General features: G+C 40.2%; 1 protein-coding gene across 5 annotated transcripts in view; it reads right to left on the minus strand.

The window, feature by feature from the left end:
- Nucleotides 1-2,328: 2,328 nt before the first annotated feature.
- GPBP1 (GC-rich promoter binding protein 1) overlaps nt 2,329-20,687 on the minus strand; it is a 46,143-nt gene continuing 27,784 nt past the window's right edge. For 4 of the 5 annotated variants that reach the window (XM_074855273.1, XM_074855275.1, XM_074855274.1 and 1 more), the window contains 10 exons: nt 18,500-18,623; nt 17,789-18,012; nt 17,087-17,153; nt 14,564-14,748; nt 13,019-13,159; nt 12,401-12,565; nt 9,263-9,463; nt 6,905-7,089; nt 3,915-4,017; nt 2,329-2,806 (listed from right to left, as the gene is read on the minus strand). In XM_074855273.1, coding sequence (XP_074711374.1) covers nt 2,648-2,806; nt 3,915-4,017; nt 6,905-7,089; nt 9,263-9,463; nt 12,401-12,565; nt 13,019-13,159; nt 14,564-14,748; nt 17,087-17,153; nt 17,789-18,012; nt 18,500-18,623 — 1,554 coding nt within the window. In that variant the 3' untranslated portion in view covers nt 2,329-2,647. The remainder of the gene's footprint in view (nt 2,807-3,914; nt 4,018-6,904; nt 7,090-9,262; nt 9,464-12,400; nt 12,566-13,018; nt 13,160-14,563; nt 14,749-17,086; nt 17,154-17,788; nt 18,013-18,499; nt 18,624-20,687) is intronic. The other variant, XM_074855277.1, reaches the window with a different exon arrangement.

Consider the following 20,687-nt stretch of genomic DNA (forward strand, 5'->3'; position numbering starts at 1 on the left):
AAGTTTTCACTTAGTAACAAAAATAGCATATTCACATATCACTAAGTAATTAAGATAGGCAGAAGATCATGTTGACAGAATGTGAAAACCAAAAAGGGAATAGACTACAACAAGGTTTCAAAATTAGCGAAAAAAACCTGCAGAAAAGGGGAAGGAGAAAGGTGTGTAAGGCATACAGGTAGGAAAGACTTCATTACTGATATGGCAGCTTTCTCTCTAAAACAGGAAACATTTTTATCCTCTTAAATTTAGACCAAAAAATGGAGTATTTCAATACACTGTGCCAAAATTAAGTACATCAACATTTGCATCCCTGTTCCAAGACAGAAACTGACCTTTTGAATAGAAATCTCTATTTAAACTAATAAGAAATAAAAAAAGAAACATACCATTTTAGGCCCAAAATTGATAATTACCACCTTGTTAAAAAATGTCTTTTCCTAAAATTAAATACGGACAAAAATCTCAGTTTTATAAATATTTTTGTTTCAGACTTCTAAATTGCAAATTATTTACTATAAGAAATAGCATGATTCACAAATATCTTGAAGGGGGAATGTCTCTATATAAACTATGTTACAAATGCATGCAACATCATTGAGAGCAGTTGTGCTTATGAATTAATGCTACAGTTTCTACAGCCCTATGAAAAATCTTTGAAGAACTAAAATGAACCAAATAAAACTATAAATAATATTGGTTTTTAAATGTGTGATCATAATGAACAAGTTTGACACAAAGCAAGTAAAACAGGTGCTTATTGCATAGATTTACTTCTGCTGCTACAAAAGCAAGATCCGGTGATGGAAGTTATGTTTACCTCATTCTTAAATGCAGTCACTGCGGCCAGAGTACATTTAACATAAATACGAACAAAACTTACCAGATTTAAAAACAATACCCTTGATGCTTGGCACTGAGACAATACTCTCTAAATCAATTTATTTTCCATGTCGTGGACAAATCCAGTCAGTGTAATTCCTTTACTGCATGTGAATAGTAAAATAAAAGTGCTTTTTTTCCCCACAAGAATGCGTTCCTTGTGAGAACACTGGGTCATGCAAAACCCATAAATCTTTCAATTTAAAGGTTAGTTCTAGAAATTTGAAACTGTAACATCAGGGTCTTTTGCCATTAACGTTTATCATCTTTGTTGGAGACATGGCCAGTGGGATCGAGTACACCCTCAGCAAGTTCACCAGTGACACCAAGCTGTGTGGTGTGGTCAACACGCTGGAGGGAAGGGATGGGCCATCCAGAGGGACCTGGACAGGCTGGAGAGGTGGGCTCGTGAAAAACTCATGAAGTTCAACAATGCCAAGTGCAAGGACCTGCACATGGGTTGGGGCAATCCCAAGCACAAATACAGGCTGGGAGATGAGTGGATTGAGAGCAGCCCTGTGGAGAAGGACTTGGGGGTACTGGTGGATGGAAAACTGACTATGAGCCAGTAATGTGTGCTCACCGCCCAGGAAGCCAGCCATGTCCTGGGCTGCATCAAGAGAAGTGTGGCCAGCAGGTCGAGGGAGGTGATTCTCCCCCTCTGCTCTTGTGAGACCCCCCCCCTGGAGTGCTGTGTCCAGCTCTGGAGTCCCCAACATAAGAAAGACATGGACCTGCTCGAGCAGGTCCAGAGGAGGCCATAAAGATGATCAGAGGCCTGAAGCACCTCCCCTATGAGGACAGGCTGAGAGAGTTGGGGTTGTTCAGCCTGGAGAAGAGAAGGCTCCAGGGAGACCTTAGAGTGGCCTTCCTGTACTTAAAGGGGCTACAGGAAAGATGGGGAGGGACTCTTTATCAGGGAGTGTAGGGGTAATGGTTTTAAACTGAAAGAAGATAGAGATTTAGATCAGGTATGAGGAAGAAATTCTTCACTGTGGGGGTGGTGAGACACTGGAAGAGGTGGCCCAGAGAAGCTGTGGCTGCCCCCTCCCTGGCAGTGTCCAAGGCCAGGTTGGACGGGGCTTTGGGCAACCTGGTCTAGTGGAAGGTGTTCCTGCCCATGGCAGGGGGGTTGGAACTAGATGATTTTTAAGGTCCCTTCCAACCCAAATCATTCTATGATTCTAGTAACAACAACTACACTTGAAATGGCTAAAGAGCAGTTATGTATAGAAGTAGAACAGTACAACAGCTCAATTAAGGAAAAGAGTTTTAGTGCACTTTGCTCATTTTAGCCAACATGCTACATTGCCCTTTTTGCGTACAAAGTGGACTCCAGGATTTCCACTGTAAGAAAGAAATGACTTGGCAAGCAAAACACTGAGTCAGGCTGCCTTTTTTTTCCCTTATAGACTTGGACATTTTAAGACAGGAGCTTTACAGACATCGCAGAATTCTGTGTTTTTATTATTAAATGAGAAAGTCTGATTTGTTACATTGTCACATTGCTAGTCAGAAATGCTTCAGTGATGAAGAAAGTCAATGCTGGGTCAACCCAAGTCCCCATTCTACAACATTCGTTCACAAAGAAATCATAGTAATGTTCAACACAACCAACAAAACATTCCTCGATTTCTTCGGAGAAAAGTCCCATCGTTCTTCCTCTAGTGGGTATCTTAACTACATAAATTAGAAATTTTTTTGGACAACACATCCCCAAATTTTCATGAGATCAAAATGGGCTTCTACAGACGTTACGAAGTCTTCACACATGATCATCATCTGATGTATCACTGCTGCTTGTCTCAGAATCCTCATTCTCCAGAGAAGGTTTGAAAGTGCTGTTTTTCCAGGAGCTGAACTTAAAATCACAGATGAGGCCATTTTTTAAAATGCCATTTCTCCGAAGACCATTTCTTTTTAACTGAAATGAGAAAACAGGATGTATTTAGAGAATGAAAAAGCCAAACACAACAATCTGTTGCGTTTCAACATTCTCTACATGTTCATCTCTGGGCTACATTAGATTCACAGCACTACCTTTTCATACATACACACAAAGGAAAACTCCCCTGAGAGCCTTCACTTCTGGGCCAGCCACTGTATCCAAGAGCCTCTAATTGTGTTAAGCTTCTGCAGTCAACAAAAGCTTACCCTCTTCTCACCCACTTCCTCAGACGTCTTGCCCCACTGATCCCTCCTCCCACATGGTCTCTCCTGCGAGGCAGTCCCTTTTTCCACAGTGATGCAAACATCTGTGCTAAGAAGGGCAGGGTCTGCAATAAGAAAGGGGCCCAGAAGAGGAGAAGCAGCAGGGAGGAATGGGTATCCCAGTCTGTCTACCTGATGCAGTTGGAAAGTCAAAGACACCAAAGAGAAAGGAAACAACCGATTCTACAACAAGAAAGGAATTACTGCCAAGCATTTAGGATTTTAATATTCCAAATGCTCTAATTGATATTCCAAAAGATGGAATTAATATTTCAAATGCTTTTATTGATATTCTAAATGCTCTGATTAATATTCCAAATGCTGTAATTAATATTCAAGATGGTCTAATTAATATGTGTGTGGCTAGACTTGTGGAAATATCAAATCTTCAGATTTAACATTGAAAAAAATTCTCCCCTCCAGCTCCTCCTCACTGACCCCCATCAGGTATATACAACACTTCTAATTAAAAAATAAAATAAAAAAATAATAAAAAAACCCAACAACTCTAGATTGCCTTTTCAGACTTCGTTACTAGTGAATTAAACATCTCTCAATTTCCAACGGAGAAAATTCAGGTTTCAGAGAACCAAGGAAACTGCACTCCCTTACCCCTCCCTTGATATTTTGAGAATGGCCTTACCCTACAATAAATACCAGTTCCCTATCTTTTTAAAGCCACTATTCTTCCAAAAGCACGACTGAAATGGTACTGAAACAGCAACATCTCTAACCATCAAAATTACTGCAGATCCTCCTCAAAGGTAGGCATTTAGGGTAGCCAACTACAAGTTCATAATGGAACATTAACTTAGTCTTACCTGTTCACTAATAACTCGGAACTCCCTCATCTCATCCTCTGTTAGTGGAGCACACATTTCATCATTTTCACTGTCTTCCCGCCAGCCCATCTCCTTTAACAACCTTTAAATGAAAAAGGACAACGTTAAGGAATTTGCTATACACAGTCATTTCAAGCTCTGCCTACATATATGTGTAAAGGTCTGTAACAAATGGATTAATCAGTCCATAATTTTTTTTAAACAATTGCTTACATAAAAGTAGTTTAAAAGTCTTACAAAAGATACATAAGGCATAGAAGTTGAGAAGTTCAGGTCGTTCACAGATGACCCTGTTTTACCACTACACATAGTAAAAACTGTACCTTCATTTTCAGGCAAGAAATCTGCGTCAGGTGGAAAAAGAAGAATGAATTTCCTTTGCATAACTGCTCTGGTGGAGCAGCAGTGTACCCCCTTGAAAACGGTATGAAGAGACAAAGACTCACACTGAGGGAACCTGCAGGTTTTCCTGGATCACAGAGCAGCCATGAGGAATACTGGTGGTGTCCCTCCATGGAAACCAACTGAGGATGCAATGACCTCATACAGTTTCTTTTTTCTAGCACATACTAATGTCAGAGCCAGGACAGGCTTCTTTGCAATTGAGTCTCATCCAACAGCAGATGCTGATATTTCAGCACAGACAGACTACAACTAGGAGTGAGTTTTGGGATGAGGGAAGGAAAGGAAACAAGACAGATTTCTCTTTGTGACTCAAGCTTTTGAGATATCCAAAGATGCAACAATCAACGCGTTTTACCTAGTGCCGAAAGTGGGAGAGCAGTATCTGAGCAGAAAGAAAGTGGTTTTACATCTGAAGACGCTGTGAAAACAGGGGTTATCTGAGGCTGAAGACACATTGACATTTAACAATAAAAATAGTAAGGTCTCTTGCTGCACAGGTTTTGCCAAAAAGATTAGTACCTTCTTCAGGCAAACCACACACCTGTTGACCTTAAATGTTAAAGGAGGTTAAAGCTATTTCACAAAAAATAAAGAAGTTTCTAAAGTATGTGCCAGAACTGACAGAAGATACTGACACTCAGAGCTGAAGAATCACAAATATATTAAAACAAGTAAGCAAGATGAATACACAGTTGATGTCATGTGCCGGCTACTTCATTTAGCCATGTCAGCAAAAAATGCCCTTCAACATAACCCTCTCCTAGAAAGAACTCTAGGTCCCAATACAATGGACATGCATTGGGCAAACTTGCAGGTGACCAATGGCACCAATGACTGTTGTTAAAACCATAATAAAGGCCTGGAATTGCAGAAGGAAAAAGGGAGAACAGCACTAATCTGTTTTAAAAAAAGTTAACAGGACAATAACAGAAATGAAAATTACATCCTCTGTAGTATTTGCACTAAATTGGACAATGTGACAGCCAGGCCCAATTAATTCCTCAGGAAGCAGCAGAAATAACATGCAAGTCATTCAGACCTCTCTTTTAAGTGAATACGTGCATTTATATACACATAAAGACTCGCAATGCCAAATCCAGTTCAATGATATATTTTTGGCAACAGTAATTTGAGTTAGAAAGTTTTACTGCAAGCAAGCTAAGATGTTAACAGTATTATGTACAATAAAGTGAATAGTTACAGAGCTCCTGTTAATGTAAATTAAATTTAGGGCAAAGGCTGACTAACTTTACAGAAACACTGTCTAAAGTTAGCAGGACCACTGTCCCTTTAAAGCGACACTAGGCTTCTACAATGGTTTAAAGCGTGAAGTACATAAAAAAAATTGAACTTCAGATTAGCAAACTTCACACCCAACAGGATGGCTGCATGTTGGAAACTCTCCCAGCAGAAGGGAAGCCCGAGATGTATTTTGTACAAGATGTTCCAATACTGTTACTAGGTATGCACCAGTACCCTGTGAGTTAAGCTAGTCACTTCAAGTCCAATTTACCACAAAAAGGCTTGCCATAACATCTGTCTACATGCATGCAAAGGCCACAAAGGGCTGGGACAATATGGAGACACAGCCTCTCTGGGATACCACAAAGGAAAGACACTTGCCCAGAAACCCTATGAAGGCCATTCAAAGTCATTTGAATTGAAAAATGAGAGTTTGATTTGACTCCTTTCTTCTAGTAAAAAAATCAGTAGCAGCAGCCTCTGGTGGCCAAAGATTTCTGTCTCCATAGCCAATGGTGGCAAAAAAGGAACAGAGGAGGGTGTATTTCATTTTTCATACTCATCCGGGCTTAAGAGATCATGAAAGTTTCCTCCGCTGGTACTACAAAAGGGAAAGTTGTCTAGTCCAGCACATACATATAATCTATCACCAAAAAAACCACCAAACAACTCTCTATCCAATCTATCACTGCAATTCTGTAGTTGCCAGAAACAGTAAGAATCTGACAGAGCTCATGACAAGCTCATCTCCAGACTGAGTTGTGATTTCCCAGCAGCATGATTCTCATCTCTACCAGTTGCTACTGCAGTTACTTTTATGAGATACTAGAATTGTTTCATTCTTTTTTTGAAGTTACCTTCTCCCTTTCCAGTGCACTGTCTTGTGATATCACTAATAGTGTCAAATAGTCAGCTACAGAAATAATTAACTACTTTAACAATGATGTTAAAAAACTCCATGGAATTTTACGTAAGGTCAGCATTTAAAGTACTATTAATACAAATAGCAATAACATGCATTATTCCTCCCAGACATGCAGACCAAAATCAGAGCGATGAAGTCACTATGCAGTTTGCTTTATTTCTTCATAATGAAATACATCAAATTTTTAGTATAGCAAGTTTAAGTCAGTACATAAGTCTAGTAGAAACAAAGTATATTCCATGTTAAATCAGTACATGTCTAAAAGTTAAACTTTGACAGTATTCATCAAACATTTTATCTGTTCTCAGTTTTCAGATTCTGACTTCTGAACTAGTAAGAATTTATGACATGCTCACTTACCATGAAGGAACTCTCTTTATGTTATATAAGTACATACCTATGCTCTGCCTCAAGTGAGCTTGAAAGAACATCTGCCTGAGGGAAAGCTGAAGATTGAACGATCTGTTGAGATGTAATTGAAGAATTGCCATTCTCCTGCGGCATTTCATTTTCAAAGTTTCGGTTTATATCTCTCTCACGATGAGGACTGTTGCTGTTACACAAGTTAAAGGACTCATCATCCTGTTAAAAATAATTATGTATTACGAAGTTTAAAAGTAAATTGCAGACATTTACTTGTGAATGGAAGTGCTGCAATTCAGTGATTCTGTTTAAGTTTAAATGGAGACGCTCTATACTTCTTCAGGGGTAATTCTGTTCATACCTCTAGAGTTTGCAGTATGTGGATACTACAGAAATCTTAAGTTATGCCACTGATCAAGTAAACTCAAACTTGTCTCAAACTTGTAGAAAGCAACTTCCATGCTCTGTCTCAAGCTCTTTTCTACAAAGTTTTAAACATATCTTAAAATTCAAACTTATTTAAGATGCCTTTTATACTTAAAGAAATAATAGGTTATCTGTTGAACTTACAAACAATGTTCCTAATTAAATATCAGAGCCATGTGTGTCAGGAGAAGTTTAAAGTGTAAGAGTTCTCAAGGTTACTTAGTCTAAGGGGCAGGTCACAGCTACCACACCTCAACCAGCAAATTCATCTGCCACAAGCTCAGAAAGACTGGATACTGCTCTAAATTCAGACAACTTCCCCTACACACAAGCACCTACCACAGCTTCTCAGTCTGCTAACAGCAACTGTAACTCACTAGCCATGAAGTAAGAACTATGAAGAAAGTCTCTTTATAAAGCAGACTGTTCAGGTTCACTCAAATATTAAAAGTTCTTTAATCCTATAAACCAGAGATGTTTCTTTTTACTCTACTCAGTCAGCAACCTGTATTTCTTGTGTAGTAACGAACCAAATAGCTTCAGAAGTCTTACCAACTGTAAAAAGAGTACGATCATTATCTAATTAACATCCTTTTGACAACAAAATCTCAAAACTAGGTATATAACAGCATTATCCATAGCAGGAGACAAACACTCAATCAGCCAGTTCTGCACTGGTAAGAAACCATACTTCAGAGTGCAGGATCAAGACCATCACCATTTCCCTCCCACTCACCGTTGTCTGCCTCCAGAAATTTCAGAATGCTTAGCAAGAATTTCTTTAGAACAAGCATCCCAGTAAAAATACATTCTGCTGTTAAATCATACACCTGAAGAATGCATCTCAGATTATCAACAGAATTCATAAAAATATTAAACAATTTTAGTATCTATAGGGCAAAGCAGCTTCTCCCAAGCATGATTTAGCTACTGATTATGATTTGCCTCATTATTTCAGAGTGAAATCTGTTACTGCAGGCCTTAAAACTCCATCACAGGATCACATTCTAGAACACTGTTGTGCTAAAGTTATCTCCCCATCCACTCAGTTGCTCACCATGTCTTCTACTGATGATCATTAAAATGAATGTTGGAAGTAGAACTTAGTTGCATGATTTGTTTAACATCTTTTCACAACTGTTAGTGAAACAGCAACAGCACACAAAAGGAAACATGCAGTTGCCAACAACTACTCCATGCTACATGTTACATACACCTGTCCAATGACATTACAACTTCCACTACTAAAAGCCTTTTCTTTTTTTAATTTAAACTCACTTGCTTCTGATAATCGGCTGTGTACAATGGGACAATGAAATGCATTTGACATATCACAAAGATATTATGAACTCCAGACAATTTCAGGAACAGAAACCTCCACCAAGTTCATATATTATTTTCAGAATTCTGAAGCTCAAGACTGTGTTTCTCAGTATCTTTTCAATCTTAGGTCAAAATCGTTGTGTATTTCTTAACTTCTTAAACACATGAACAACGTTACCCCTAACACGCATCTCAGGGTGCTCAGCCACAGAATACTTAATGGAGAGATGCAGACCTTTCTTAACTCACACACAGAGGTAAGTTGTACAGTCACATTACAGCAAATTTTATTTTGCCTGAAATAGGAACAGGGTCAGAAAAGTCAATCTTTCTTTTATAAGCAATGCATACTGGCACCACTTCTATTTTCACATTTCTGAATACGAATAAACCATCCTCAAAACCACTCATTTATCTGGCTGATTTGTAATTTTTTTTTGTATTGTTAACACACTTTAAACCACTCATTTACAGAAAACAGGCTTGTAATCAATAATACAATACTTATCTTCACTTGGACTATGTATGGTAACTATGCTTATGGGTTGTTGGTGGCTGGTAGCACTGACACAAATGTCCTCTGGTGCCAGCCAAGCACTGCATAAGCCCATCCAGACTGAAAGAAACCCAACACATTACATACAGACAATATAGGCCTCCAAGTTCTCAACTGGCTGCTCGAGGCTTGGATGATCGCACGCTTCGCTGGGTAGAAAACTGGCTGGATGGCCGGGCCCAAAGAGTTGTGGTGAACGGAGTTAAATCCAGCTGGCAGCCAGTCACGAGTGGTGTCCCCCAAGGCTCGGTTTTGGGGCCACTCCTGTTTAACATCTTTATTGATGATCTAGACGAGGGGATCGAGTGCACCCTCAGTAAGTTTGCAGATGACACCAAGTTGGGTGGGAGTGTTGGTCTGATCGAGGGTAGGGAGGCTCTGCAGAGAGACCTGGACAGGCTGGAGCGATGGGCTAAGGCCAACTGGGAGAGTTTCAATAAGGCCAAATGCCGGGTGCTGCACTTGGGCCACAACAACCCCCAGCAGCGCTACAGGCTTGGGGAGGAGTGGCTGGAGAGCTGCCAGTCAGAGAGGGACCTGGGGGTGTTGATTGACAGCCAGCTGAACATGAGCCAGCAGTGTGCCCAGGTGGCCAAGAAGGCCAATGGTATCCTCGCTTGTATCAGAAATAGCGTGGCCAGCAGGGACAGGGAAGTGATCTTACCCCTGTACTTGGCACTGGTGAGGCCGCACCTCGATTCCTGTGTTCAGTTTTGGGCCCCTCACTACAAAAAGGACACTGAATTACTCGAGCATGTCCAGAGAAGGGCAACGAAGCTGGTGCAGGGTCTGGAGCACATGTCGTATGAGGAGTGGCTGAGGGAACTGGGGTTGTTTAGTCTGGAGAAGAGGAGGCTGAGGGGAGACCTCACTGCCCCCTAAAACTACCTGAAAGGAGGTTGCAGAAAGCTGGGGATGAGTCTCTTTAACCAAGTAATAAGTGATAGGACACATAGGAATGTGATAGCACACATAGGAATGGCCTCAAGTTGCGCCACGGAAGGTTTAGACTAGATATTAGGAAGCATTTCTTTACAGAACGGGTTGTTAGGCGTTGGAATGGGCTGCCCAGGGTAGTGGTGGAGTCCCCATCCCTGAAGGTGTTCAAGAGGCAGGCTGACATAGCGCTGAGGGACCTGGTGTAGTTGGGAACTGTCAGTGCTAGGTTAACGGTTGGACTAGATGATCTTCAAGGTCCCTTCCAACCTAGATGATTCTGTGATTCTGTGAATTAGGAAGTAAAAACAGGTTCCTTACACACGCATAAAATGACTATTGCTCTTATGACTAGACCAAGAATAGAGAACTTCTGGCTATCTAAACGCTGTAACTAGAAAATAAATTATTTGAGAAGCAGAGACAAGTTTTTCCATTATTTGTTTTGCAGGATAACTAACAGCCAAGGCATGAAACATTGCACTCCACAAGTCTGTGGGGCTGGATGAGATTCACCCAAGGCTGAGGGAGCTGGTGGAAGTGCTCACCAAGCCACTTTCCATCCTTTATCAGCAGTCCTGGCTAACTGGGGAGGTCCCAGTTGACTGGAGGTTAGCAAATGTGACGCCCATCTACAAGAAGGGGCGGAAGGAAGATCTGGGGAACTACAGACCTGTCAGTCTGACCTCGATGCTGGGGAAGTTTATGGAGCAGATCATCCTGAGTCCCATCATGTAGCGTATACAGGACAAGGTGATCAGGCCCAGCCAGCATGGGTTTATGAAAGGCAGGTCCTGCTTGAGCAATCTGATCTCCTCCTATGGCAAGGTGGCTCACTTCGTGTATGAGGGAAAGGCTGTTTACCTGGACTTTAGTAACACCATTTCGCACAGCGTTCTCCCAGAGAAACTGGCCGCTCAGGGCTTGGATGAGCATACTCTTCACTGGGTAACAAACTGGCTGGATGGCCCAGTCCAGAGAGTGGTGGTGAATGGAGTTAAATCCAGCTGGCAGCCAGTCACAACCGGTGTTCCCCAAGGCTCAGTATTGGGCCCAGTTCTGTTTAATATCTTCATCAATGATTTGGACTAGGGGATCAAGTGCAACTTCCATAAGGTTGCAAATGACACCAAGTTGGGCGGGAGTGTTGATCTGCTTGAGGGTAAAAAGGCTCTACAGAAGGATCTGGACAGGCTGGATTGATGGACTGAGGCCAACTGTACGAGGTCCAACAAGGCTGAGTGCCGGGTCCTGCACCTGGGTCACAACAATACCACGCAATGCTACAGGCTTGGGGAAGAGTGGCTGGAAAGCTGCCCGGTGGGGAAAAAGCTGGGGGTGTTTGTCGACAGCCAGCTAAATATGAGCCAGCAGTGTGCCCAGGTGGCCAAGGAGGCCAACAGCATCCTGGCTTGTATTAGAAACAGTGTGGCCAGCAGCACTAGGGAAGCGATCATCCCCCTGTACTTGGCACTGGTGAGACTGCACCTCAAATACCATGTTTGGTTTTGGGCCCCTCACTAAAGGAAAGACATTGAGGGGCTCGAGTGAGTCCCAAGAAAGGCAACAAAGCTGGTGAAGGGTCTAGAGCACAAGTCTTATGAGGTGTGGCTGAGGGAACTGGGGTTGTTTAGCCTGGAGAAAAGGAGGCTGAGGGGAGACCTTAACTGCTGTCTACAACTACCTGAAAGGAGGTTGAGGTGGGTGGGTGTTAGTCTCCTCCCAAGTAACAAGCAATAGGACAAGAGGAAATGGTCTCAAGTTGAGCCAGGTCAGGTTTAAACTGGATATTAGTAAAAATTTCTTCACTGAAAGTGTTATCAAGCATTGGAACAGGCTGCCCAGGAAAGTGGTTGAGTCACCATCCCTGGAGGCATTGAAAACACGTGTAGATGTGGCACTGAAGTATATTGTTTAGTGGTGGATTTGGCAGTGCCAGGTTAGCAGTTGGACTCAACCTTAATGATCTTTTCCAACTTAAAACGATTCTATGATTAGGTTAGTCTACTAAGCTTAATTTATTCTTTTTATTGTTGCTAAAGACACAGATGTACCTGAGTTATTAACATGTATGACAGATACTGCAGGAAAAAAAAACCTACTAAGACACACTGAGGAAAGAGTAGTACTCGGAACAACTTTTTAAAATTCACCAAAATGCAATCCCTTTCCTTCATTTCAAGACCTGAGATCATGACTTAACAGCTGTTTACAGCAAAATAAAAAGTAGTTCACAGTCCATCTCAAAACTACTACTGCTGGATCTACAATAGATATGAACAAAACTACCTTTGCCTGCCCAGCGTGATTCTCATCTTCATGTTCCTCTTCCACTTTATCTTGTTTCAATGCTTTCAGAAATTCACTCTTCTTATCAGTCCGCATTCTTGTCAATTTTGTTAAACGAGGCTGACCAACTTTGTCAACAGGGGATGAAGAACTTGACCGATTACACTAATGTAGGGAATCAGAAAAAGAAAGAATATTAGAAAACTTTGAATGAAAGACAAAAAGACTCCCTGGCACCTTAGTTTCAGGTTTCATGTATATACACAATCAAAGCAGAGGGAAGATATTTGTATTTCAGTATATATAGTTCTTACATGTAAACTCAGAGACACAGGTTTATGAAGGACTGCTAACAGTGTACCTTCTGAAGTGCACCATACTATTAGCAGTTTTGACGTTTAAACCTATCAGGTTATACTTCCTAATGCACCATTTTTATTTCAAATCAAACATACAAAGCAAACTGTGCAGTACTTAAAAGCCAGTGATGTGCCTTCCATATTTCTCATACATTAACTTCCAAAAGAACTTAATACAAACCTGCATAAAACTACTGATCCCCTTATCTAACCAAATTAAACATTTTATAGATTTGATAAAACTTATCTGTCATCCTACCTCTTTCACTGAATTTTGTGATACAGTAAATGCCTTGGCAGTTGATCTGAAAGGACTGAAATTGCAAACACCATATGCAGATTCATGAGGAAATGGATTCCCAAGTTTATTTTCCTTTGCTTGACTTTTCCACTGTGTAGGCTAAATAAAAAATTAAACAGAAATTTAAAGAGTCAATAACTACAATATGATTATTTTCAGGAATCTTCAGAAAAATTATTAAGCAAAAGCAAATCATTACCACAACCATACTTTAGTGCAAACACCTGTTTTCTTGTGGAAAAGAGGCCATTTATGAGCAATTCATCTGCTCAAATACTGTTTATAATTTTTATATAAAGACTCAAATTTCAAAACAATTAAGACTATCATATTTGACGTATTAAGAATCAAAATATGTCTTAAAGAGCTGAAAGTATTGTTTTTAATGTAGAATGTTAGAGTTAGGAACTACTCCATTACATGCTCTCAGGAGCAGAAGAATTCCTGAAACAAAAATAAAGAGAAGAACACAGAAAGTTTCATTTGGAAAGGGACCAGAATGACACTAACAGGTTGCAACATCATCTCTATCAATAATTGGGATAAATTTTGAAGGTATTTTCATGCCAACTATCTCTCTCCACTAGTATCTATTTCTTTGTTAAAATCATGTATACAAAAGGCATTGCTATTCCGTAAGTTAAAAAGATCCTTTTCACTCTCACTTGGACAGTTTTTGCACTTCCCAAAAAAGGTAAATGAGAAACAAAGAGTTATCCAATTACAGTATAGTTGAAAAAGCAAAATGAGAAAAAGTTGTTTCCATTCACTTCTGGGTTGTGCTGCACTTAGCAAGAATTGAAAGCGTAATACTCTATTGTCGTGGTTTAGGCTCAGCTGGCAACTAAGCACCAGGCAGCTGCTCACCCACTCCTCCCCACTCAGAGGGATCAGGAGGAGAATCAGAAAAAAAACTCATGGGTTAAGATAAGAACAGTTTAATAACTAAAATAAAATAGAGTAATAACAATAATAATAATAATTGTAATGAAAAGGGATATAACAAAAAGAGAGAGAGAAATAAAACTGAAGAAGAAAAATCCACAGAAGTTATGCACAACGCAACTGCTCACTACCCACTGACAAATACCCAGACAGTCCCTGAGTAGGAACCGCCTTTCCACCTAACTCCCCCGTTTCTATACTGAGCATGATGTTCTGTGGTATGGAACATCCGCTTGGTTAGTTCGGGCCAGCCGTCCTGCCCATGCACCCTCCTAACTTCTTGTGCACCTGCTTGCTGACTGAGCATGGCAAACTGAAACATCCCTAACTTAGGATAAGCATACTTAGTAACAACTAAAATATCAGTCAATTATCAGCATTATTCCCACACTAAATCCAAAACCTACTGTACCAGCTACCAAGAGAAAATTAACTGTTATCTCAGCCAAAACCAGGACATCTAGGAACAGTACTCTCAGGAGTGAAATAAGCACATTCAGAATAACAGCATGGTTTTTTTTCAGCATGTTGTTCATGCCACCAGTAGCCAAGACTCACCTTTGCGGGTGGAGTGACAGGCTTAGGGACTAATCCTTTATAAACACTTGTGCCAGTTCCATTCCTTACTGGCTGTGAATGAAGACTTCCTACTACTGGGAATCCAGATATCTGCAGTTCTTTTGTACTGCCCTTCTTAATGACCAGCATTCTCGGAGATCTAGATTTAGGATTCAAAGGGTACTCTGGGAAGAAAAAAAAGGAAGTGTGTATATATATGTGTGCACGTGTATACAATCTTAAGTTTCTAGTTCAGAAGGTACTGGATAGCCACATGGGCCAGAGCAAACAGTCATAAATCAGGAACTTAGTCCAGTATTAGTTCCACAAATAACACACTGTACAAACCTGGAGAAACACAGGTTCTGTTCCATTCTCTACAACCACTATTTGTAAAATATTTCACTTGGCAATGCAGGAATTTTACTTTTGGAAAGTAAAGATACTCTTCAAAGATGACAGCTACACAAATCTTTGCAAATCTAAAATCCAAATACTATTAGTTGTTGACAGTTACCTAATATTCAAAAGAGATTATGGCTTTCATATTTCCCCTTAAGGTTACTAAAAGAATAATTACTTATATATTTATTAACAGCTCAATTTAGAGGGAAATACTCCACACCAAGGCTCTATAAACATAAGACAAGAGATGTGCACTACTCTAGACCATGGCAATGACCAGTTTGTCCATCTCTATGCCTCAGATGGGCACAACAGAACATCTGAAACTTACAACATTTCCATGTTCAAGAGTACTAAGAGACATAGTCAGCTGTCATAATAAGCAACTGACATTTAAGTTTTAAAGAACACCTATTAAAAACAGTTCTAAAATTTTCAAAAAAGTGAAAATACTTCAATTATTTTTTTGCACATGCATTCCAAAGTTGCATTAACAGCATTTTCCATGATTATCTCCTCTCCCTGCAAGCATTTCTTCTATTTCACAAGGCAGAGTCACCATATTCTATATTTTAAAAAAACGATCATAAAAGCATAAGTGACTTTAGCTTTGTTTAGCAGGTAGCTGTCACAAAACATTTATAGTAACTGTACACTTAACTCTCATTAAACTCATTATGAAAAGACTTTTCATAATACTTACATGCACCCATCACGTATACACAAGGTAAAATGGAATCTAACAGAAGCATACTTTTTTAACAAGCATTAGAAGGGGATAGTAACATTCCTCCTGTCTTGAATACTGTTTCCTTTAAAAAGGAGTAACAACAGCCTTAATCCCAATTTTTCAATTACAAAACAAGGTTTGCAACACCAGAGCTGTAATAAGGTAAGATACCGAGCTGAAAGCTACAACAAGCCAATGCACTGTGGCTTACAGGTTGGACTAGATGATCTTTAAAGGTCCCTTCCAAACCAAACCATTCTATGATATTATGTAGCTAACAAAACTGTTCCTTCCTTTACTTGTGAAGAGTGATATCCAAAAAAAACCTGGAAAGCTTGCCCTCCTTCAGATCAAACTGAGCCACATCATGCAGTTGTAAAACACTCAAATTGCTATGTAATTTTTCCCAACTTTGTTCGGAAAGAATTTATTGAAAGATAACTATTTCCTGACTTTTACATGAAAGCTGCTGAACACACAAAACCTGAAAGTAGTCCAATTGTTTAGGCTCCTGCAAAAGTTCTTAGCAATTAGATATTTATATTGAGGGCTTGGCCCGTATCTAGTGTTACCTAAGAGTGCAGAATATTCTAGTGAAGTATGAGAAAAATAATCAGCAAATTAAAGTACCATTTAAAATGAGCAACGTTTCAGATCTCAGTTTTATCAACAGATTAAGTAGTAGCTTTTATGTTTAATAAAAGTTGTTTCTTCATAAAGAGAAAGGTTTTTATTTTAAGTTTATTACTTTAAAACCTGTGTGGTATAAAGCTGCCACCTTCTTAAAGGTGAACAACTGACTACATAAAGCCCACAGAATTGCAGAGCAGTAGCCAATTTAATCAGGTAGAGTCCCAGACTACAGTTCAGTTCAAGGCCCACTCTCAGGATTGGATTTGTTACAAGCAGTTTGTGAACACAACCAACAGCTTAAGACACTTGCTTCCAGGAGGAAACCTTAAATCTTTGCAAGCTAACCTGCTCTTTCCAGCCCTCCTACGTTTCTCTCCGAACTCTTCCAACAGCTCTAATGGAGTCAGAAGCATTGTTTTACACAGTCTTCAGCTAGCAATCACATCACTACTTTAGGTGATCCGCCTTCATTGCCTTTCCTCTTGAAAATAAAGGTGAAGATAAATTCTTGACATCTTTACAAAAAGTTGTTCTGGGAAAGAATCCTAGTTGTAGCTGCATCTACAGACCAACAGATTGATATTCAAATAGAAGTGTTACCTCTCTAATAATAATATTGAAATTTTCTCAATTTCAATCCATACCTTTAATCATTTAAATCTATACCTTTAATTTTAAAAAAATTCTATGTTTTATTTGAAACAACTTCAGATCTTTGTTACATTTTTACATTTAAAAACATCAAAAATACTCACCCCACACACCTGCAGCTAAAGATTTATTCTGGTTTGGTTCCCTCTCATATTCGGGGTTCAAAGATGGCTGAAAGAAAGTTTTATAATCATTAAACAAATAAGGCTTGAATTCTGGGACCCATGAAATAACGAATCACAATAATATTGCAGTGTGACCTCTGCTGTCAAAGAGTTTTAAATGGAGACAGACTAGACACTTCCTCCTGCGACCCAAATAGGTCAATGCTCACTTGTTTCTCTTCTCCAACAAAACATCTCAGGCAATCAATACCATTACAAGATCTGTCTAGAGAAAGCAAAAAGCAGAGGGAAGCTCAGACTTCCTCTTACATCCTACAGTGCTAGGTTGAAGCATGGGATCTCAAAGGGCCACTGCCAGGAAGATCACTTTGTTAGTACTTCAGATTTCCAGTAAGGTAACTGTGTGGAAATTAATACATACACATACCACAGTGAACTGGAAGCCAATTGTAGTTTCCCTTAAATGCTTAAGTGACAATAATAAACATATAATGATAAAAATTGGATATAGAAGGAGAAACAATTAGTGGACAAATGACTAACACCCTTTTTACCTATGGGAAGAGTGGTCCCTTATGTATGATCTCAAGCTAGTGAAATCTCATAAAGTAGCTTGTGATGGACAAAACGGCGCTTGCAGAAAAAACAAAACCTTGTTTATTATAATTACAATTAACTTACAAAATCCTCAGCTTCAAACTGTTTGGGTACTTCTTTGTCTTCCTTTTTCCCACTTTCATTATCAGGTACATTGTTTTCATGCAGTCCTTGGCCTTTTCCACAGTGGGAAGTGCTGGAACGAGCACGGGAACCTCCGCCATGGTATCCCCCACGATGGTTTATGTTTTCTGTACCATTTTTGCCTTGTGAACGCCAACCATTCTTCTCTTTTCTCCCAAAATGCCCTTAGATTTTTCAATTTTAAAGAAATGTAATTGCAGTTTTAAAAGAACATTCTACTTCTGCAAAATTGTTAGAGAAGTTAAGTCAGTAGCTCTATACTCTGGGATGTGACAGCATTGTAAACTTAAGTCTTCATTCACATAAGCAGTAGGGAACAACCTTACAAAACAGTGCCAGAGAAAGAGGGTAATAGTCCAACATTCAGACAAGTCAATCTCCTTTTCTGGATGGTCATTTGTATGTTGTCGGCTAGAATATTAACTTGACACTCTTACTCTTCTTAAAAAGAAATACACCTGAAATCACACTACTTTAACCAACCCTTAGTCATCACATTCTCTCCCAGAAGATATGTCTTTCCATTACCTCTATTTTACTACAGAATAAGAATTTAGCATAGGAGAGATATTATCATTGGACTTTTTTTCTAGCTAGTACTACAAAGCAATGATATAAACATATTCAAAATGTTCCATGAAAGCTAAATACCTCCATTAGGCCGTCCAATGTTAGTATCAAACCCATCTGAAGAGTTGTGTCTTCTACGATTTGCTTCATAACGATTCTCTGTCCACGAAATATTTTCAGAATGTTTCTCAAAATTCAGTGATGACTGTAAAGGAGCACAAGTGGAGGCCTGAGATATCCGATTCATAACAAAACTGAATTATCAGAACTGTAACATGCAAATTACTCCTGGTTGTCACGCCCCACTCAGACAAGGGAGACAAGTGACTTAGATTCATAAATCCCCAATGGAGTGGACAATGGTGAGACAAGTTCAAAGTTTATTAACTTCCCACAATGTACTAACTGGATACACGATAATTGGATAAGTATATAACGAGTTGTGGCAAGCAACACAGTATGTCTTGCATTACTTGACGGTAGTGAAGAAAAAGGGGAAAAAGGAAATGAGGGAGATAGAGAGAATAGAGAAATAGAGATCACCGGTCTGGGTTCCTGCATTGATCCCACCAGCGAGGGTTCAAGGAGGCAGCCGTCTTCTTTGTTTCACTTCACTCTCCGACCCACCCCCCCCCTGTCCCCCCTCAATTTGTACACACTTTCCTTGGGTCCGTCCCCTAGGTTGACCCATGTATCTATGTATCCCATGTATGGGGAGGGGTAAGGTGCTTCACAGAATCATCTAGGTTGGAAAAGACCTTGAAGATCACCTAGTCCAACCGTAAACCTAACACTGACTGTTCTCTGCTACACCATATCCCTAAGTACTAAGTCAACCCTACCCTTAAACACCTCCAGGGATGGGGACTCCACCACCTCCCTGGGCAGCCCATTCCAACGCCTAACAACCCGTTCTGTAAAGAAATACTTCCTAATATACAGTCTAAACCTTCCCTGGCACAACTTGAGGCCATTAGCTCTTGTCCTATTGCTTGCTACTTCATTAAAGAGACTCATCCCCAGCTCCCTGCAACCTCCTTTCAGGTAGCTGTAGAGGGCAATGATGTCTCCCCTCAGCCTCCTCTTCTCTAGACTAAACAACTCCAGCTCCCTCAGCCGCTCCTCATAAGGTGATGTAATTAGCATGATCTTGTTAATCTTCATTACCATATTCAGGGGTATTAACTTTAATATGCATTTTGTGGATAATGAAGCAAAGGTCATTCACCAGACAGATGGCCCTTGAAATATGACCAGGTGCACCAGAGCAGAACTGTCCTGTCTCCACAGGGCTCCCCTCTCCAGCTGCACCCTGTGCTATTTGGGCAGCCTTATCAGCTTCGACCTCCACACTATCCACCCTGTGACTATAGTTTCATTACTTTCAAGTGTTTCAGACATTCCTCAGCTCAGAGAGCCTCTACTCCCCCTGCTATCCCTCATCTCTTTCTCAGGCTGTTTTTCTCAAGTCTTTGTTTCTCGTAGGCCTGTTTCTTTCAGGAGCTGTTTTTACAGGTTGTCTCTCACAATGGTATACACAATTCATTTTTAAAAGGACTTTCAATGGCAGACAGTGTAGCAGTCCTCAAGTATGCATATGTTCAGAGTTGGATTTCAGCCAGGATAGACTTAATTTTCCTTGAGCTGGGAAGGGGGCACAGCTGGAGTGCTGGGTCTGGATTGGCCTCTAGAGCATTCCATATCATGTGACATCATGCTTGGTATATAAAGGAGGCAGGTTCTCTCTCGCACTTCCTTCCGTCAGCATCGCTGCCGGGGGGCACAGGCTGGGTGTTGGTCAGCAGGTGGTGAGCAAGCACATTGTGCGTTACCTGTTTGGGCTTTCCGTTACTGTTTTGTTACATTACAATCACTAAACTGTTTTTTATTTCAACCTTGTCACCAGCCAAGTTCAAACCATGACAGTTCTTTTGGCATCCAACATGGGGCATGAGGGTTGAGATAATGACAGATTGGGTCATAATGTCAATCGCTTGGCTGCTTAAGATTTTATCTCCTCCTTTGCTGTACGTAGTCCCCATGCTGCTGCTCACCACCCGTAAGGGTTGGATTAAGATTTTGGTTTTGCTGTACTATGTAATGCTGACTTATGGCACAATGAAGTCGGTGGTCCTGGGGCTATTTACAATGTGTTTGAGATCTTTGGGAATTTTGAATATCCTTAGAATGTTGACACTAAAATAGTCCTCTTACTGCTGGGAGCCAGTGTGTTCCTGCATGTGATTCAGGCTTTGTTCAGGGTTAAGCA

This window comes from Strix uralensis, chromosome Z (assembly GCF_047716275.1).
Source record: "Strix uralensis isolate ZFMK-TIS-50842 chromosome Z, bStrUra1, whole genome shotgun sequence".
NCBI lineage: Eukaryota > Metazoa > Chordata > Aves > Strigiformes > Strigidae > Strix > Strix uralensis.